The sequence below is a fragment of the Sphaeramia orbicularis genome, chromosome 9 (assembly GCF_902148855.1).
Source record: "Sphaeramia orbicularis chromosome 9, fSphaOr1.1, whole genome shotgun sequence".
NCBI classification, from domain to species: domain Eukaryota; kingdom Metazoa; phylum Chordata; class Actinopteri; order Kurtiformes; family Apogonidae; genus Sphaeramia; species Sphaeramia orbicularis.
In genome coordinates this window covers 50,795,859-50,817,420 of record NC_043965.1, presented here as the reverse complement: position 1 = coordinate 50,817,420, position 21,562 = coordinate 50,795,859, and the positions used below count along the sequence as shown (strand labels likewise).

Sequence of the window (21,562 nt, the reverse complement as noted above, 5' to 3'; positions counted from 1 at the left end):
TTATCTATTGCTCTGAATTTGAGGCTCGGTCTCTAAATGATTCAGCTCTTTGGGTCATTAACCTTCACCTCATTTCCAAAAAAAGGCAAACTCTTTGTGCTGATCACTCCAAATTGTGAAACACTGTTAAGACTGGAATAAGTGGGAATGGTAATTTGGAACACATGTGAGAGGGGTATTTCGGGGCTCAGGGTAAGAAGGAGGGGGTCTCACAGCAAGGAAGCAGCGCAGAACAGGATGCTGTGAACATTAAAAATAGTGGTTGAAATTACAGTGATGTGGGTTTATAAGGAAGGCTGCACTGGCAGTGCTCTGACCATGAAAGAATGAGACATTAAAACTGTGAAAAACGGACCCGAGCGTTGGACTGGAAATGACAGATGGGTGTATCATAGAGCATATGAGACAGAGCTGGGAGAGGATCAAAGACAGACGAATCCTACTGGGGACCTTACTTGTGAAGCTACTTTACTTATCATGAAGGTGCTCTCAAACTGTTAAGACAGCAATCTGAGAAAGCTGTTGAAAATCTTCTCTTAATCCCCCATCTACCTCCAGGCCACATAATGCACATAATCAAACTGAGCAAGGAAGCTGAGAATTAATTCGGAGCACATATTCTTTGCTGTCCACACTGTTAAGCTTTAGTACACACATACACTCACACTCTTTAAGAATCCCCTCCCCACCCCTCGCCCCACTGCTACCCCTACCCCTGCTCCCACAGCCAGATGGGCTGGACTCCATGCAAAGACTGGCTCCAGCAGGAATGTGGCCTGTTGCTGATCTGTATCAAGGTTTGACTGGGATCAAACGTATCAGGACCACAGTGGGGTTACACTGATACAACCTGCTGATGTGTCCAGAATGACAGATGCCTCCTTCGACCAGTGGAGATCGCAGCAAAGGTGCAGAGAAGGAAAAAACGATTACTTTTAAGCCACTTTTAATCCTTTTACCTATGTCAATTAAAATACAGGTGGAATAATATCAAATATGTGAAATAAGAGCTTGAAAATGGTGGCCAAGGCACTAAGTAGATAGTGATAAGAATATATGTTTAGTAACATGTAACCAGTACTGAAAAACTAATGCACTCCAAGCTAAATTCAACACATACACTGATGTAAACTAAGTTACTAAATGGTCCCAAGACATCAGTTTAAGCATTTGATTAAATAGATAAAATACCACAAATAGAGAGGCATGGTCAGAGGAAATAAAAGCACAAGTTAAGAAGTCTTCAGCCATTTAGAATATTCAAGTCTCCAGACATTGTATTGTAACTGCTGCCTTAACCTCTTATCAATAACCATGAGCTTTGCGACATTGCAAGATAAATTATTTGATCTGCCAAGTGGAGAGCAGAAAAGTCAAACTTATTTTACAAAAATGTCTTTTGGTGCCTTTCATTTTTATTTGGTATAATTTCTTTTTTTTTTTTTACCTTGTCTGGGCTTTACTATTGCGGAAATAAATCAATAAGCCAGCAGTTGTAATGCAGTGACTCCTTTTGAAGGGTCAGATGTTACCTTTCACCTATCCATGACTCATCGTCATAAAATCTCTTTTCAAGCAAACACTTCCAGTGATGCGGCTTTTGAAATGTGAGGATTTCAAAAGCTAATATCTTGAGATGTCAGAATTAATTGTATCTTTACTAACAGTGAGGACATTGTGCATAAAAGCACTCCTTATCCCGCTTGCCGACCATCTTCTCCACTTTTCAACATTATCCTCTTTGTTGCTTCAGATGAGCTAGCCAATGCTCACTACAGAGCTTAAATGATCAAACTTCCTGTTGCATAGCAACAAGCATTACGTAAGCCTCCTTGTGCAGTTTCAGCCCTTCATTCTTGTGTTGCTGAGTACACTCAGGATGGATCTTCATGTTTCCCTAAGCAGGCAGGAGATAAAAGCCTCCTGCAGGTGTCTGAAAGATCATGCTGGACCACCAGCTGATGTAAAGACCTGAAATGCTCTATTAAAGTGAGCTGTGCCAATGTATGCATCTGCTTTAACAAACAGCACATGTAGACACAGAGTATGAAACTAACATTGAGAGTCTGAATGTCCAGCAGGTTAATGCTGTCTGCAGAGCCAGGAGATTAACCTGAACATCTAATTAATGCAAGAGTCTTGTATAATGCAACAAATAACTCTACACACATGCAGGACCTTTGGCCTCCCGTGGGATTCTGTGGTGGGGAAGCCAATAACAGAAACAGACAAGTGGGTTTCCTGTACACCAACTCTATCTGGGGTTTACTCCTGTGTCAGTGTGTTTTGTTTTGTTTTTAAACTTGTTCTATAATAGGCTTTAAAGTCATGCCATATTGACTGGAATTAGGAATGCCCTGGTCACATTGTGGAACATTAATACCACCCTCACATACTTGCTGTTGTGTTCTTTTGTACATACACAACTTTATATGACATTTATAGCTCCATTGACAAAGAAATGCAACCACTAATCAGCATTAATTTATTTTACTGAGCTATCACACATAATCCATTCAGGATAAGAGTATAAACTGTATAAAGTCAATGATCTTTGTACTAAATAGAGACTGAACCGACTCAGGCAGAATCAAAAATGGCTACCTACATTCTTAGGTAAGCTACCATCAAGAAAATTAAAAAAGACCCTGAAAAAGCAAAGGCCACAAAAATCTAAACCAACACCGTACAACTAGACTTCCATACATTTCCTGAAGGAAATGTAACTCATGTGCTTGCCTCTTGCTGGATCGGTGGACTTGTGCGATGTAAAAGCAAGAAATATCTGCCAATCTCTTCATCTATGAATCTGTGTGTCAGTGTTTGTGGACTGACGTCACCACAGACTTTCTGTAGACCTGTATTCAGATGAGAAGCCCCTCCCACAGTCTGTGTCAGTCCTGTTAAAGCAGTGTTTAAATAGGCTCCTTTAAATGAATAGTTCCATGTGTCTGTGTATGTGATCCCAGGTGCGCTCATTCACTTCATATAGAGAATTTATGGGAAGTTTTTCAGCTTAATTATATTTATATTTTTATATTATTCTTATTGCATTCATTATTTATTATTTAGATTTATTTTTAATTGTACTGTATCTGTATTAGAGTATCTTTTTTTGTGGAGCCCTAATTATCTTAATTATTTTCAACTGTGCCTAACAGACCACATGTGCCGTTACCATGACAACGAGCAGTGCAGGCACTGAGGAGACAGACACAAGCACTGAAACAGTGTGAAAAAGCTCCCGAACAGCTGCTAGTTACAGGAAAACTGTAAATGATAGGTGAAAACTAACATGATCACAAGCATCAGACAGACCTGGGGAACATACAGATGCATTTTTTTTGTCCGTACTGTGAGAAATGACTGAGTTATGGCAGTATAAAAGCAGTCAACTCACCAGGAGCACAGCAATCCATTTAGTAGTTATTTGTATTGATTTGAACAGGAGCCGAGGAGGGATTTGCCCCTAAACTACTGCCTGCCATTTAACTTTAGAAAGAGCTAGGTCTTCAAACATGGGTTCATATGAAGCCCAGGAACTGTGGCTACATTTCTGGAAAAAAATCATTTGCCTCCTATGTATCGTTTGGCTGGGAGGGAGAGTTGTTCAGAAAATTTTCAGGTGAATTTTCGCTGCTCCTCCACTCTAGGTGATGACATCACCCACTCTAGCAGATCAGATTTTCACTCAACCCAGAGGTTTTTGAAGACTCACCTATTGAAAACCGTGAACCCCATCCTCATACCACAGACATTTTTGGAGAGATAACAAAAATGCCTGTGTTTTAAAGTTTAAATTAAGTCTGTGGGTCAAAGTATGACAAAGCAGTGGTGGTCAGAAAAAAAAGCCACTTTTTTGTCATTCCCATTGAAAATGAATGGTTTTCTTTTTTCACATTCTTGTGCGAAAAGTGTAAGTGATATCATTACCACATGACCACACAGATAATCTTTGGCCCAAGCCGAGCATTTCTGCATTGACAGAATAATTTCAGGATGAATTGTTTGGGAATGGTAGCCACTTGAAAATGGCCCAATTCATTTCGGATGGAGAAATTTGACCGTTTTTTTCACAATTTTAATGAAATCTGTGCATTGGAATGTCAACCCATATACATAGCACATCGTTTCAGACCAGGCTGCACATTTTTATAATAACATGTTTTGATCTATTTCCAGTGGTCTGGGCCGCATTTTTTGTCAAAGTTTTTTGTATAAGTCATAATAAATATGATGAACAACAGTCCCCTGTGCCTTGCATTGCAAGCACACGGGGAATAACTTAGCCTGAACAACAGACATGCATCTCCCATTTACTGTATGATACACTTAAAAATATCAGATTGTATTAGTATTGAACAAGACTGTTTTTTTAAAGACCAGCAGGAAGTGACGTATCACATTTGAGCAGCTTTCAGGTTGGAACTGTTTATTAAAGTTAAAACTCAAAAGCCATCTGCCAACTAACACATCAGACTTCCTTACACAACCAGCTACAACTGCCACTCGCTCATTTGGAAGCTTTGCCTTCTTGACCCAAAAGTTGATTATCTGCATGGCTACAATAATCAGATGGTCCAGATTCCTGTCTGTTCTCCAAGCAGAATCCACCTCTTTTTACAGAGGGGGGTCATTTCTCTGATTGTAAATGTTGAACCTGTTGAAGCAGCTGAATGATTCCATTCGCCTCGTGGGACACGGCTGCAGGAAACCTGAGATTGCGACTGTTGTCAGTGGTTGACCTAGTCAACCATTGCTGATTAAAAGGCGTGATGTTTTGACAATAAACAGACCATAGTAACATAATCTTTAATATTCAAATAAGCGGGATTAGGCTTTTGTATGTGTATATAGTTTAAAGGGCCAGCTCATCAGAGGCATGTGAGTGAGCTGAGAGCTAAGCCTCCCATAGAGAGGGGGGTTTTCATAGCAGGCTGCAGGGTTCATGTACTAAAGGTAATTAGAAGAGAGGGGGGTGCACATGGCATAAAGCCTCTCCCAGATAATGAATGGTGAATAGAGGACTCCTAAAGCCCAAAGACAGATTACCATTTAAATGGTGTGAGGTTTAAGTTTGCTGCAGGGGCAGCCATACTGTACAGAGACAATGGGCCGTCACACAGTGAGCCCAGCTCGGGATTAGAATTTAACTATTTTGGTGATTAACTCTGTATGGCACAGAGGTTAAGTCGACTTCGCCAACCAAGGAAATATCCGTGCTCCCGCTGACTCTTTTCAAAGATCTGGTCAAACCGTTTTCATAAGCGTGCAGATTGTAGATACACCAGTAAAATTCTACAAAATGTCAGAAATATCATTCACAGTTTTACAGAGCAATCACTACGAAATCTTAAATGTTCACTTTATGACTACGTTTGATAAACAAATTTGAAAAAAAAAAAAAAACTGAGAAGCTGAACTAGACCATATTTTGTATTTTTCTTATTGAAAATTGTGGTGTTTGTAGAACACACCTCTATACGACAGAGAACATTTTCAACTCCATTAACAATAAGTCAGTTATGATACAATACAACATATTTTGTTGTGTAGTTGGGGACATTTGTATGCTGCAACCAATGCACAACTTAAGTCACAGCATACATAATACATGCAGACCTTAAGCAGTGCCCAATAGACAGAGAACAAGTGTATTATTTGTTTTTATTTATTTAACCTTTATTTAATCAGGAAGTCCCTCGAGATAAAATCTGTTTGTTTGTTTGTTTTTTTCCAAAGGAGACCTCACCAAGAGGCACATCAGCACAATACAAGGGTTAGGGTTAAGGTTGTATAGTAGTTGTATATCTCCATACACTTGGACCATAGGTGTATGGAGATATATTGCACAAGCTACATATTAACTTAATGTAGGGAAATAAATTCACATAGAGGTTTGGAATTAAAGTAATTTCATTATGGGTAATACCACAAAATTTTGTCAGAAATGTTATTTAGTATAATATGTACTGTCGAGATTTTCTGAATAGAGTGTATTCTCTATATCTACATTTCTGCACATTCTAGCTCTTACTGAACTTAAACTGGGTGACATGGAACACTCAGTTGTGAGTGGAGGGGCAGTTCAGCACAGACTGAGCTCAAGTCTGAATAAAGAGCTTTTCGGCTGCTAAGCTCTGGTATAAAGCAGAACGATGCCTCCATGAAGCCTAAGCAGAAAAACCCAACAAACCCTGCACCCCCCACAGAAAAGTACAATCTCAGGTTAAAACTGTGCTGCTCATAGTAGCTGACGAAGTGATGAGACTGCAAGCAGAGCTTAACACAGGGAACCCTGGCAGCATAAACCACATGGAGGATCAAATAAATGACAGTATGGATCCTCACCTTCACAGCGGGCCATTTGTCAGCCCATGTGCCCTTTCAGAAACAACATTAAAACCATATATTTCTCTGGCCACCCTATGTGAAATGCCTGACTTCCTTCAGTGAGGAAAAAACACAATAGCTATTAGTTGCCCTCACTGAGGTTGATTTGCCAAATCTATCACCCTGTCTTTCAAGTGCATGGGCACCATATAAACAGGCCGATTCACACCTTCACACACTTGATCTCAGCATGTCAAGGCCTATCACTCCTCCTCTTCCCTGTAGACGACAGTTAAATATTCATGACATTTACCACAGGATTTTACTTCGCAAAGGTGCAATTTAACATGTCTGCATCACGTCTGACCCTCCGTCTGTGTGGGCCCTGGGAACATTTCTAACATGGAATGGAATTTCCCTGACAAGTGTGTGACATATAGGAAATAAATCCAAAGAGACACTGCTTCCTTTCAATGATTTCTACAGTCAGGACAGATATTACAAACTCAATGAAGTCAAGGAGAAACAAGAGTTGGCATTTATTTATGGTCTCTTTCATAGAAACAAATGCTGGTAAACTGAAAACAGCAGCATGCTGCATGTATGATAGCGTTTACCGCATTTGCTAATTGCAATGCCCATCCCCTACCCTGATTTTTTATAAGACTAATAAATTTATAGAGGGAATTAAGAGGAAAAAACTGCAAAATATCATAAAACAAGTGTGGCCAGGCACAACAAATCCCGCCCCTTGCACGTATTGTAGCTTATTTTAGCATCAATCCAGCTGATGTCATCACGTCTATGCATGTGTCGATGTCAGCATATTAATTGTGTCTATATATTTTTATAGACATTTGAAATTTCACCCATTATAAATAAAAATAGAAAAAAACAGATTTCAAAAATTTATACAAAATTTAAACTTTGACCTACTTTGCTCAAAATGTAACTACATCTATTCTGGGTCACTGGCAATCTATAAACCCAATTTGGTATGAATTCAACCAATAGTTTTGCTGCTACAGACTAGTGCTGCAACAATAAATTGATTCTTAAGAGTTGGCAACGAATTTGGCAGTCGATTTGTTGGATCTTGAGCATGTTAGTATAGTGGCATGCCCACACGCTGTGTAGTGCAACAGAGGAAAACACAGAGCAGCATGGTTGAGGCTTCGGATGCCAGGCCAGATTTGTAAAGCTTGTTTTATATTATGGTCCAAGCGGCCAGATCAGACCCGTTTGGCCAAAACATAGTGTGCCGTTTATGTAACAAAACTTGAATATGGAGAAAAAAATGGCTAAAATCCTATGGCACACTACGTTTCAGGCAAACAGGGCTGTCATGGCCACCAGGAACATAAGCCTAGCTTAAGATAGCCTACGTGCTGCGATTACTTTAGCCTGCTAGATAGTATAGATACTATCGTCATAATTATAACGTTTTCATCCATCTCCATTTATCAGGCCACCAGACTAACATACCTACCGGAGCTGGTTGAGGACTACATCTTGCTAGTCTCTAGCCATAACAAGTCTAGGTAGCGGGCCAGTGCTCACTAACTGTACTCGAAGCCATTGCAGGATGTAATCAATAGTGATCTGTCTGCAGCCTACATTGTTTTGGGTTAAATACTATATTTTGAGAACCGAGTCTTGTGTTTATCCAATGAATCGATTAGTTATTAAAATAATCTACAGATTAATTGATTATTAAAATTATTGCTAGTTGCAGCCCTACAACAGACATTTGACATTTTGCCCATTACAAGAGAGAAGGGGAGGAGAAAAAGGAGAAAAAAAAAGATTAAAAAATGCATACAAAATTTGAACTTTGTCCTACTGTTCCCAAAATGTGATCAGATCTATTCTGGGTCACTGGCAATCTATAAACACAATTTTGGTATTAATTCAACCAATAGTTTTGCTGCTAGAGTGTTAAACAAAGAAACAAATAAGTGAACCAAAAACAATACCCCTTGCCTCCCCTTTGGGCGGCGGGGTAATTAAATAAATCTAAGTACAACAGAACACAAAAACACTCATGTTTATGTGCAGTATGTATAAAAACTAGACATATGGACAATTAGTTGCTAAGTTATTCAGTATTTGTTGGCAGCAAATTACAAGAATTCTCATTTATTTTGGAACATACTGCCAATATATACAATTATAGAAGTATGCATATTGTTGGAGCTGTATCAATAACAGTCTTGTCATTTTTATATAGGTTTTCCATTACAGAAGGGAAACACCAATTACTTTTCCTTATCCAAAGATATATCTGGAATGAGGGTTCAAAAAGCATCAATAAACTCCGCTTTGCCAAATATTTATTTTCTTTATGATACCAGGATGTATAGAGTAGAAAATTAAATACAGAGCTAAAAAGATACAGAAATTTGCCAGTCGAGGAGATGTACTGTTGCATTATGGGAAGTGTAGGTGCCATTTTAGAACTTGTCTCTTAACAGTGCTTTATAAGAGAAGCCCATTAATCTCGTTTCATTATTGCCTCCACTAATGAGGTTATGCTTTCACCTCTTTCTCTTTGTTTGCTTGAACTGTGCAGTGCTAAAAGTACTAAAAGTGCTAAATTTAGATGCTAGATACCAGCAAGGTGGGATTTGCACATAAGTGCTCCTAAAATGTCCTGCAAATTTGAGAATAAAAGGACAAATGTGAAGGTCTTGCAATAGATGGCGCTTCAGAATGAATGTCATATGACCATAGCGCCTCCCCCGCTCAAAGGTGATGAAGAGTTGTTAAAGCACTTCTTCATCTTGAACTCCACCCTCCCTTTCTCTGACTTGGTTTGCTGGAACCCCCGACGTCGAGTGTGTCACCCTGCACACACTGATCCCCACCCCCAAGGCCCATTAAAGGCTGCATTGTTTCCCAGGGGTCAGCCTGGGTTTCATTCCAAACTTTTAACACAAACCAGGAAATGCAAGTTGAGCATTTTAAGCCCCAGTCAATGGCAAAGACGAACAACGGTCTGGTTTCCCACTGTTCCCAATATGCCTCACAAATGTTCAGTGTAACTCAGCTGACTGAGGAAGATGCGCTTCGATTATTGCGCGAAACAGCAGGAAAAGAGACAAATTAGTTTGTATGAGCAGCATGATGTTTAAAAGCTGAAAGCAGGGAAAAGTGTGCTCTACAGAAACTCCATAAATGCTGCGGCTTAATATTTTCTTATAAGCCAGCATGTGTTTAAAGACTGCCCAGGTTTCATTATCTCTTTGACCCTCTCTGAGCTGCATCATGCTGAGAACAGAGATGTATCGTGGCCAAATCTCCCTATTGTCTATACCCCAGGCACACAAAGGCTGATGTATAGTGTAAAGCAGCCTTTTGAGAGGCTGACAGAGCAACAAGGCCTGCTGTTGAAGGGTTTTCTCTTCAGGTTTTGTCTTGGGCTTTCCATCACAGCCGAGCCCAGCCAGCAGAGTCAGTGAGCGGGGGTTGTGGAGCAATCTGCTGTACTTTTCCGCTGCTCGCAACCTCTGTCCCTCCTTCTTCCTCTCTCTTTCTTCTTCCCTTTCCCTCTGTCCTATCACTGCTTTTCTGAATCTTATCTCTTCTACCTGGGGCTGAACAGCGGGGGCATTTTAAACCCCAACTATGACTGGTATGTACATTAAGGCACACTTTATAGGCACGAAGACCCTTGGGATCTCTAATCCAGCGCTCACAGCAGCCCACACTGTGATGCTAATCTGGAGAGTTGCCTGCATGCAGCTGCAGATTGGGTTTGTGCCTAAGACAATGGTGACCTGTTGATATTGTTGTCTTGATAATATACACCCAGGCTAAATCATTAGCATTGAGTAAAACCACACCAAGGATAGGCTACATATTAATGTTATGCTAATGTGAGCCACATGCGATGCTACATTGTTAAATAATGAAGAAAAAGACCTTTGTCTGCCACACCGTCTTTGCATTTGAAAAAGCTAATTGTTATATTTTTTTTTTATCAATTTTAATGTCAAATTGTAATGTCTATCACATTTATGGATATAAGTATGTTCCTTGGACTAATAATAGGAATGCTTTAACAATCCTACCTAAACCATCTTTCAGTCATTTTATAGGTAATCTTAAAAAAAAAAAAAAACATTCTCAATATTAAAGAAATATTACAATGAAGAGGATTTGGCATTGTATTGTTTTAAGCGGATGCTCATTTTAACTTTTTTTTAATCACAAAATATTACTTAATTGTAAGACTTATTTTATGCTTTCTTCATCAAAAATAGGCTGTTATACAGCTCAAATGATGGCAGATTGATTAATATCTAATTAATAATGAAAATAGTCGTTAAATATACTGATAACCAGTTTCTTCTTTCATCTATATAGTCACAAAATACATTGAAATGTAGATGTGTATCTTGATTCAATAATTTTAGCTCATCAAAATATTAAAAATGTTTAAAAAGTTAAAATCTAACATCATGGTTGATTCATTTAGTTTCAATCAACAAATCAATTATTTTACTTAATCTCTAGTGTAATTTCTATAAACATTACATTTGCCTGAACCAGATAAATGATCACAAAAGCTTTTGATAATATTGTGTTACGCTTGTTTCACATCTGTAGGTTTGTACAAAGTTCCTGTTATTTTGTGTCTGTAGTGTGACATTAGTTGTGACAAAAAGGAGATAACGGAAGAAACTATGTGGAAATGATATATGTTAGGACATCCCTGTTAAAGCCTGTATTCTGTCCCTCCTTTCATTTCATTTACAGAACATGAAACCCCTGCTTAAAAAGCCAGCTGAAGCTACTTTTGGCCCTAAGCCTCTTTTTTTTATGTTGGAGCTAAACAGGCAGCTGATGTGAGCCATGTGGTGAGTATTACAGCCTGGTCTTTGTGATATACACTCATTTAAAAAGTGCTGTTAATGAACGTTAAGTTTCCTCTGTATTAACAGTAGGGGGAACTTCCCAGAGGCTGCAAAGCCAAAAGGAAAAACTCCCACTGATATTTCCCATGTGTGAACACGCCCTTGAAAATACAGTACAACATCACCCACTGAAAAATGCAGAATCTCTTGTTTAACCAACTAAAAAGACACAAAAAATATTTACAATGCATCAGATAAGTTCATCCTCTGTGTGTGTGTGTGTGTGTGTGTGTGTGTGTGTGTGTGTGTGCTGGGGGAGGGGTGCTGGCCAGTTGAAATAACACACCCCTGAAAGGCAAATATTTGCAACGTGATGGACTAGATCGTTCGGTTTGACAAGGTAGAGGCTGAAGAGATGGATATGTTTCAGTGAAATTAGGAAAAGTGAGCATGTGTGGTTGGAATGATCCTCTCCTGTCATTGGTTATTTATACCCGAGCATTACAGAGTCATTGGAGTCCCTGACCTCCCCCCACTGTTACTATTGATCTTCACACAGCCTCTGCTCCCTGCATCTACGTCCACATAAACAACCTCTGACGCTCCTTCTCCCTCTGCATTTGCCTCTTTTTGCACCAAAAGACCACATGCATCATTGCTCAAATTTCAGAAATTTTGCCAAACAGAAAGGCTTCCTGCAGATTTAAGGTGATGTGGTTGAAGTTACAGCAGCAGAAGTGAAGAGTTAACCCTCTCTCAGCTGGAGCACAACCAACATGGCTGCTGAGGGATTAACATGAGGGGGGATGGGATGCATACAGTAACACGGTTCCTCCACTTGCCACACTTTAAGTCCTTGAAGGAAATATCAAATGAAGGACAGACTTGCAAAAAAAGGATTGTTGCATTGTCTCTAAAGTCCCCCTGTGACAATTTTGTGCTGGGGATTAGCAAATTATTCTAGGCAATCAATAAACACCCAGATAAACATTCATCAGAGACATACAGCAATGATGAGCAGGCCAGGACACATTCACATTACCCGCTGCTTTTGCCCTCTGGACAATATCTTAGTAGTAGAAAAGGAACACATTCCAAATTCTTGCAATACAAGGAGAGGGAGGAGATTGGGGTGGCTGGGTGGGGGCTCTGGGTGGGATGTAGTGTGAAAACTGCCAGAAGATGGTAATGTTATTCTAGCACTTCAGATAATTCACATCAACATCCAAATGAAGCTACAAAAATGAAAAGGAATTTGGAGGAGTATCTTCAAAGAAAGATAGTTTATCTTCATGTGAAATTACAGTGTGAATTAACAAACATGGGTTAGGGTTGGGGAAAAAATGTCACAATATGTGGAAGATTTTAGCTGCACCAATCCCCAGGAGCCATCCTCGTCCTCCATCATACCAACACCGCTGACTGTGTATAAACCAACACACCAAAGATCAATACATATGGAGGCGCACTGTGCAATTCACCACTGCACCGAGATACGTCATAACACACACATAAACAAGGTACTTGAGGGCATCGATCACAGGGAATGCTGTGAAAAAAAGCTGGAATATCTTTGTGCTCATTAGCTCGAACAGCAAAGATCATTAACAACATACAGGGCTAATCCCATCAAATGTGGAAAAAAAGCAACAAGACATCTGTATTCGCCCAAACTGCAATGATGATTCTTTGGAGTAGGAAGGAGCTAATAGAGCTTCTTTTGAGCATTTCTTTCTGTGGTAGCAATTTCAAGGCAATATGTGTTACTAGCAAATTAGCAACCAACAACAGGGGAGAAAAACATGCAATCAGAATATAAAGCAATCAGACTGCAAGAGAATCACAATCCCTGTCCCCGTTCTTTCCCAGATAATACATATAGGCCATTAAAAGGAAGCAAACACCATCCTGCCTGCCTCCCTTACCTTCCCATGTATCCATTTCATGCTTATCCCAGTCTGCCCGGCCCCCATTCATGCATGGACTCTGTTAAAGAAAAGCCAGCGGGCCTGGTCGCCTCATGGTTCTCTTTTCTTTTTCTGCCTCTGTAGTGTTCTCTCTCCCACTCTCTCTCCCCCGACAACCTCTTTCTTCGACACCCTGCCCCTCTCTGACCGCAGCCTGAGCCAAGCAACGCCACTGGTCACTTTACTGCCTGGTCACATGACTGCAGAGTTCAAGCCCTGGGGTCACGGCTTGGCTTGAGCTCCAATGACAGCTAGGGGTTATCTGAGTGGAACTGATAGTCCTATTTTCACTGGTGTTCAACAATACCGACCCCACCCCACAGTCCCACACCACTGGGCTCTGTCCAAATTAGCCTCTCCCCCTTTCTCGGTACTATGCCTCTGGCATTTCTGAGGAGGACCAAAGTGCATGTCCAAGCATAAACACAGGTTCAGGCTGACAAAACACATAGACATTAACTAATTGAACCACTTAGTGCAACAGGGATGAAGGTTAGGTTTCACAGCTTGCTTGGTTACAAACTGAAGACAGTAAACCTAACAAATCTGGGGGTCATTAAGTTAAGAAAGAAGAGATGAGTTAGATTGTACTGAATTGGGAAACACTCTCCGTTCCATCATCATGATATCTGACTACACCCAGAGTCACAAAGTCTACAGTGAAGACATCCACCATGCACAAGCTTGTCCAAGACTTCCTGAATAGTTGCCAACTACCAACTAAGAGTTAAATTCCACTGTTTAGGTTGCTTGTTAGTTTGAGGATCAATAATCATGAGTAACCAGGTGTATCCAACAGGGACACTGATTATGTGCCCCCCTTTTATCACTGCTTCTATTATAAAACTGTCAAATAAAAAGTCAAATTTACCAAACCAAACACGTCATCAGATTGAATAATTTGGGATTTTGTCTTCTTTGTCAAACCTGAAGGCAAACGCCCATTTTCCATCAGAAAAATGGAAATGAAGAGGATCCATTCACTTACTCTAGATTGTTTTTTTTCTCTTTAATTCAGATTAATTGATCTCTTTTTTTGTGCATCAATTAAATGTGAACAAGTATTAATTTCATGCACTGCAAACTAATGTGGAAGTTTTGGTCACATTAATTTATTCTTGTTCTTATCAATTAATTTTCTGAAATCAACTGCAAACTGTTCTAATTTAACCATTTCAGTAGTTTTGTGAGAGTCTACATTAAATATATTTAGATAGATTTTTGAGCTTTTTGGACTAAAAGGGTTATTTGATCACTTTCAGTTAAGGTAACTTACCAGAATGACAAAACATTTTTTTCCACTTTAAATTTAAGCAAATTCTTCAACCGTGAACCATTAATAAAATGAACAGAAGGCTACTGACAATACAAGTAATTGTTAGTGCCAGGCCCTGGATTAAAATGTAGGGTTTTTTGGGGGGGGTTTACCAGAATTTTGCATTTGGGGGGGAGGCAACCAGGAAGTTCTAGTTGCAGTTTTTTTGTTTGTACATGTAGCTGTAGTTTTTCAACTGTTTTACATTAATTAGATATAAATGGGTGTAACCCCTTAATCATTTGAATTATAAGGGTTTATTTAGTGAATGCAGAAAAAGTGAAACATGGTGAAACAAACACTAAAATGTCAAAACCATGTTGTCATAATTGTAGAGAAAAGCACTTCCTCTTATTTCCTGCTTCCACCTTTCATTTAGATTCCCACTTTAATGCAAATAACCTTACACTTCCAGGTCATGATTAAGCCCGTATGAATGAAGCGAAACATCTAAACCTGTGGGAACTGTAGAGATAATCTTACCATCCAGTTGGTTTGCTTCCTTCATCCCCTCCAGCAGCCTGGCAAGGGGGCCAGGGAAGCATCCGGTGTCGCACCAAGCTGCCACACTCCAAACTATCCACCACCCAGCCCAATGCCCTCTTCCCTGCCTGAAGTTCACACTGTAAAAAACAATCCACGTCCTGGCCTTCCTGCAGACCCTCTCCATAGCTCCACCCAGTTAATACCACTTGGTCACTCTTACATGCAACACACGACCCCACCCCACCTCCTGAAGACCCAACCCCCACACCAACCAACCAACCAACCAACCAACACCCCCCCCCCGCCCACACCACTACCACCACCATACACACACACCTTGTGAATGCTAATGGCCAGGGTCACTCTTAAGTCACATGTAAGAGGCTTTTCATATTCAAACGCAACACACACACAGATATACATGTGAATGCATGAGGCATAAAAAGTGAGACGTGACACACCGGCTTGGGAGGATTCTGAAAAACACGAGTTAAGCTGTCAGGCCGAGCGGGTTGGGAAGCAGGTAGGAATATGAGGGCATGTGTAACCTGTTGGTGTGATCAAAGCCAGTCTCGCCGTCTCCCAGTTTACTTTACACTAATACCATAAGAGTCTGCTACCATATGTCACTGTGTCAAAGGCACGGCTTAAGAAGCAGCTCGCCAAGGTGTTGTAACTGGATACGCCTTTACATGTAGATTTGAGTATTAATATTATTTTACAGTCCACTAAGAGTTAACAGGAGAGCAGCAGAGTAAGCCAAATGCACAATCAGTTAGTACAGTTCTGAAACTTTCTATTTTAATTTCATTGTTTATTTTCCATCTCTATTTCACAGGTCACTTCAGACTTTATTTTGTGTATAGAACAACTGACGAGTTGAAAATTGGCCTCATATTTTCAAGCATTGGTATTTCAGGTGTTCCTGTTGATTGATTTATAGATTTATTGATTTGTAGAAGCTGAAACTATGACTTACAAAACCAGGCCTCAGGTCATTTTACTCATACCATGAACATTAACATTTCACAGTATGACATGTAAAGTGCAATGCTAGGCTAAAACAAAGCAGATATTACCTGCAATTATATTCATTTTAATTCCCATTTCATTGTTCTTTGCAGTTAATGAAGGTATTTTTGCTCTTATGTTTACAAGTAGTCTTATGTTTTTTATATCCACAACCTTGATTTTTGAAGACTTATGTAATGTTTGACATAAATCCAGCTTTTGCATTCCTGGTAAACACAGACATTTTACAAAGGTTATATTAGACAGGAAACCCAGCAGGAACACAAGATCTCTGACATTTATTTGAATGCAAACAAATTAAAAAAAAAAAAAAAAAAAGACTTCCTTTTTTTCAAATAAATTACCTCATTGTCTCCATACCAGCAGAGTCTAAAGCTTTGTTGACATGTTTTCAGTCTGAATGGCATAACCTTGCTTGTCAATACTAATAGCAAATCAAACCTGAGCCACTCAGGGGGAAGGAGGCGGGGGGCACCATATGTCACCCTTGACCTTAGCACCTTTCCTCCCTTGTGGCGAAGATGAACGGCATAATCGGCCATGTTGCCTTTAACCTTGAAGTCACTGGGAGCCAGGATGGCGTGGAGGATGAACGGCGAGAGGTCCCTGGCATCCAGTCGCCACCACGGCAATGGGACGTGTTGTAATAATACCCATAATACTCCCTCCAAGTACATATCTGACATGCTCACATTAAATCCCATTTGATAAAGAACATATTTACTGAACAGAGGCTTATTAAACGAGTCAATATATTTCATCACTAATTCCGTTAAATGTGAAAAAAAAAACAAGCGCAAACTGGTAAAAATCTGATTTTTTTTTTTTTTAATTTCAATCCAACTCCATAATTAGTACCACACATTTCAAACCACAATAGAGCCTACTATAAAAATCTCACAGAATATACTGAAGAAACTTCATTGGTTATTAAAATCCAACCTAAGCAGTACCCTTTGTGGCTTCTAACCTTTTAAGATACAAACACAAAGTAGTTAGGTTTAGGAAATAATGTAAAAAGATACGAAACAATCTGCAATAGTATATTCATTTTTTTTTTTTACCTTTATTTTGGCGTGGTATGATTGAAAATGTGGTCATGTTCAGATCTTTTTTAAAGTAAACAAAATTCACCTTACATCAGATATTTAATATGACGTATTTAGTAGTATTTTTTTTTTAAACCTACATCAATATCCTTATCTGTTTGGTCAGTCATACTCTGCTTTCCTTTCCTTTATAACAGCTGAAACACTGTACATGTTTTGCTGCAAATACTGATTATTATCGAGTATTGATTAATGTGCTAATTATTTAAATAACCGATATATTATTAAAATAATATCAAAATATAGGTGCTTACTTTCTTACAGTTGTAATTCTGTGGTTACATATGACCTATAGCTGTGATTCTGGACCAAAGACCACATCCAAAAGGACCAAACTTCCGCAGACATTTTGTTGTTTCCACCAAACCTTAAAATACAACCAAAGTGAATATGTCATGTTAAAGCAGCCCCAGGCATCACACATTCCTTAAAGACATTGCCACACTCCTCACTTTCTTTATGTTCAGGAAAGGCCTTTTAAAGCAGGAGAAGTTGTCAGCTAAAATGCTAATTTGATTAAATGTCAGCTCCAATGAGCTATTGTGTGGCATGTTTTCTACATTTCCTTATAAACATTTGTGTAACAAAGGGCAATTCTTTTGTTGCAGCTCCCCTCCCCCCTCGGCACACTGTCAAGTATGGCCGAACCTCTCCACTTCACAAACAAAGAGCTTCAAGAAAAACAGGAATGGGACACACAAGCCTTGTTCTCCTTCAAATGCACATATATCATACATACATTGTGATTTCCCAAAGCAAAACCGCAGCATGGATCTATTTCCTGAGTATCAAAGAGTAACAATCAATGTTTCTTGTTAAAAAGTGGAATCATGAGTCTTTTCCAAAGCAGTTCCAGACCTTCACCCAACCCTCATCAGAGAAGAGATTCTATACATCCTGCAGCCTCTGCTCTGTTTATGTAAACACAACTATTACTGTCTGAATGTAACTGTTGGTGGGAGTTAATGACATCCACCTCAGATGCAAATGGGGTTCCTCTCCTCTCCTCGTGTCGGCCTCTAAATTCCAACCTGAATTCACTGAATGGCTGCAAGAATATCTTTATTGGTTTCATTAAGAAACAGATAATAACACAGTGAAATGTGACAGTAATGATGCTGTAAGGGCATACAGCTGTTGATTTTTGAGTTACGGCGCGTCTGGATGTTCACCGTTAATGGTTTCACTGTAAAGTTCTTTTTTGTTACTTAATAATAAACATTACATTTTACCATACAAAAGAATGATCGAAAACTGTAAAAAGCAATAAATATAAACTGCAACCTGAATTGTAACCATGTATACAGTTAAAGACTCATGGTATATCACTAAAATATACTTAATACGTAATATTTAAATATTCTTACTTATGTTTAAACAGAGCGTAAACCAGAACTAAAATGTGACCACTTTCTCAAAAAATTATAGTAACACGATAATATTTATTAAAAGTTCTAAAACAAGTATAAAATGTAACCATTTTTTTTAAAAGATCCATGAATATGACCTCATAATCTCGTATTACAACCAATTTAAGAATATTTCTATTTTAATCTTAAATGCAAATAATGAAAACCAGCTTAAACAGCGACTTAAAAAACAATCAAATAAGTTTATATACATTGCCAACATCCACATTATTACATTACTAGCTTTTTGTGGTACTGAAATTGATTAAAATATAAATAAGTGAATTAAATACTTTTAATAACTGGTAAAACTATTTTTCATTTTGCTTTTATTAGTTTATTTATTTTACAAAACGTAAACTGACACCAATTTTTACAGCTGTATGTAATTTCTGCCACTAGGGGGCCCACTCAATTAAAGCAATGAAAAAAAAAAAAAAACAATGTGCCCGCACTTGAAAATCCTTGGACTTCAGTCCAAAGTTTTTGGACATACAGACGGACAGACAAACGATGAACTGATGGACAATACGCTGTGGCGAGGGAGGAGGGTAAAAAAGAACATAACGCGCTGTGCACTTTTAATACCCCTCAGCCAAGTACAGCAATTATGTCGTTGAGAAGACATGTTCCCATTTGACCTTGAAAAAGTGGGTCAAGGTGACCTATACGCTTCTGCTCCATGCCAAGATGGATCCACAGTATGAATTTGGTGCAGATATCGCAATGCATTCTTCAGATAATGTGACCACATCATTGAATAAACAGACAGATGACAAAATGATTACAATACCCTTCTGGCCAGAGGTGGCCAAGGGGTAACAGACTAGTAGACGACATTGTGATGTAAGCACAGGATTATGGGAGTTATTTTTAAAATGGGTAAAAATCTAAATCTATCCAAACTGACTCAAGTTGATATCATGTTCACTGATGAGTTATATTAATATATCATTTACTTACCTTCAATAATAAACATTATATTTTCCTGAAAAAGCTGCCGGTGAGATTAATTTTTAAAAAATGGGAACGATAACATTCATTATCGGTGAAATGAAACATACACTGAATAACTGAGGATTTCTTTAAAAATAGGACCAATGGCCTTGTAGCTTACCAGCCAAATTCTAAGCTTTGGTAAATGTATCCAGATGCCATTTATTATCACCCAGTTATGTGTATTTAATATATTACAGAAATAGTCCATGTTTTGGTCATATTCCAATCAGATCTGTAAAAAATTCAAGTTCCCACTTAATATCATTGATACTTACTGATTAATTGGATCAATCCACTTCCTATCTCTTATAATGGTACAATTTTTCAAAGTCGCACCAAATCCAGAATCAGATCCGGATCGAAATAATTTCAATACCTTGTGTTGACATCATCATAAAGAAGCTGTATACCAAGTTTGAAGTCAATCAGAACTGTACTTTCGGAGAAGAAGACGATTGAAATTTTTTCCCCATACGAGCCCATGTTAAATTTTCTGTAAGTTCCCGGATCCAGAGGAAGATCCTGATCAGAATGTGGCCATTATGTTTTGGTCATTTCCCCATCAGGGCTGGACTGTAGAAATTTCAACTTGATATCATTTATACGAGGGCTGTTCAATAAGTTCATGGCCTCACCCAGAACAGAACAACACAGACTGATAATTTATATTTTATTTTTCAACATAATCTCCATTTACAGCAATGCACTTGGTCCATCGATGTTCAAGCATCACTATCCCATCACGAAAGAATGTAACATCCTGTATTATAACAACCAGTATTTCTGGGTGAGGCCATGAACTTATTGAACAGCCCTCGTATTTACTGAGTTATTGCATTGATCCACTTCCTATCTCTTATAATGGGGAAATGTTTCAAAGTGGCACCAAATCAAGAATCAGATCCGGATCCAAATAATTTCACTAACTGTTGTTGACATTATCATAAAGAAGCTGTATACCAAGTTTGAAGTCAATCGGAATTGTAGTTTTGGAGAAGGAGACGATTGAAAGTTTTGTAACGGACGACAGACGATGACAGACGCCACCGCCAATAGTTTACGGCCTGTCGGCCGGTAAGCTAAAAATGAAACCTGTGGGCAATTTAGAACTTCACAATTAACAAAACATATGTCTAATTATTGTTACATACTTTATACCAAAAGTGTTGTGTTGTCTAAAAACCCTCCAGAATTTCTAACAAACCCGTCCACAACCTGGGGGTCAGAGGTCAGTTCAGTTTGGAGCTACAGTATTGGTCTGAGTCCCCATTCTGTACATTGTTTCAACACATGACTTTTGTTCAGTCTCACTGTCTTTCTTTTTGACGAGTCACCTCAACAGGCTGTACAAGGGCTGACCTCAGCGTTTGGCCTCAGTTCCACTCCTGCAGATTAGATTTACAATGATCCGTGTTATATTCCCAGATGCATTTGCTTTTTGGAGCCCTGATGGCCAGCAGATCAATGCAACTGTTCTCTCTCCGAACTTCCAAAGGGCATATATAACTGAGGTGACCTGGCCACCATCTCTGAGTTAATGATCAGTAAAACAGCCACTCACACCAGCCACACTCAATAACCATTCATCATCCTTTTAATTGTTCTGTATATTTTCTTGTTTTCCAAAACAAGTCAATTTTGTTTAGAAGGTGCATCTCTATTATGAAGAAAAACATTATTTATTTTCTTTCCACTTCCTGTATGTATAGTAAACACATTCGGCATGTCTTTACTAACCTGTTTGTCTGCCTCATGGTGAAACTTGAAGCCCCTCATTGAATAATCACCCACTTCCACCTCAAACTGAGCCACATATATGCAACCTGTCACCTCCAATTTTCCATTTAATGTACACTTAACTCCACAAACTGTTTATACATATGGCAGATTTATATGATAACCTAAGATATTGCACTGCATGAAAAAATTAGTTTTACTAAAATTTTTAAAAAAAAAAGTAATATAGCAAGTATATGTATAAGTCTATATGGGTGAAAGAAACACGTTATAAAAGTTTTTCAGATGTTTCTGTTGGGTTCTGTAAATTGGCTTG

At 38.8% G+C, this 21,562-nt stretch overlaps 1 protein-coding gene across 1 annotated transcript in view; it reads right to left on the bottom strand.

The window, feature by feature from the left end:
• nr6a1a (nuclear receptor subfamily 6, group A, member 1a) overlaps positions 1 to 13,210 on the bottom strand; it is a 32,841-nt gene extending 19,631 nt beyond the window's left edge. Inside the window, exon 1 of the mRNA XM_030143790.1 lies at positions 13,118 to 13,210. Within this exon, the coding sequence (XP_029999650.1) occupies positions 13,118 to 13,169 (52 nt within the window). The 5' untranslated portion in view covers positions 13,170 to 13,210. The remainder of the gene's footprint in view (positions 1 to 13,117) is intronic.
• Positions 13,211 to 21,562: the final 8,352 nt, after the last annotated feature.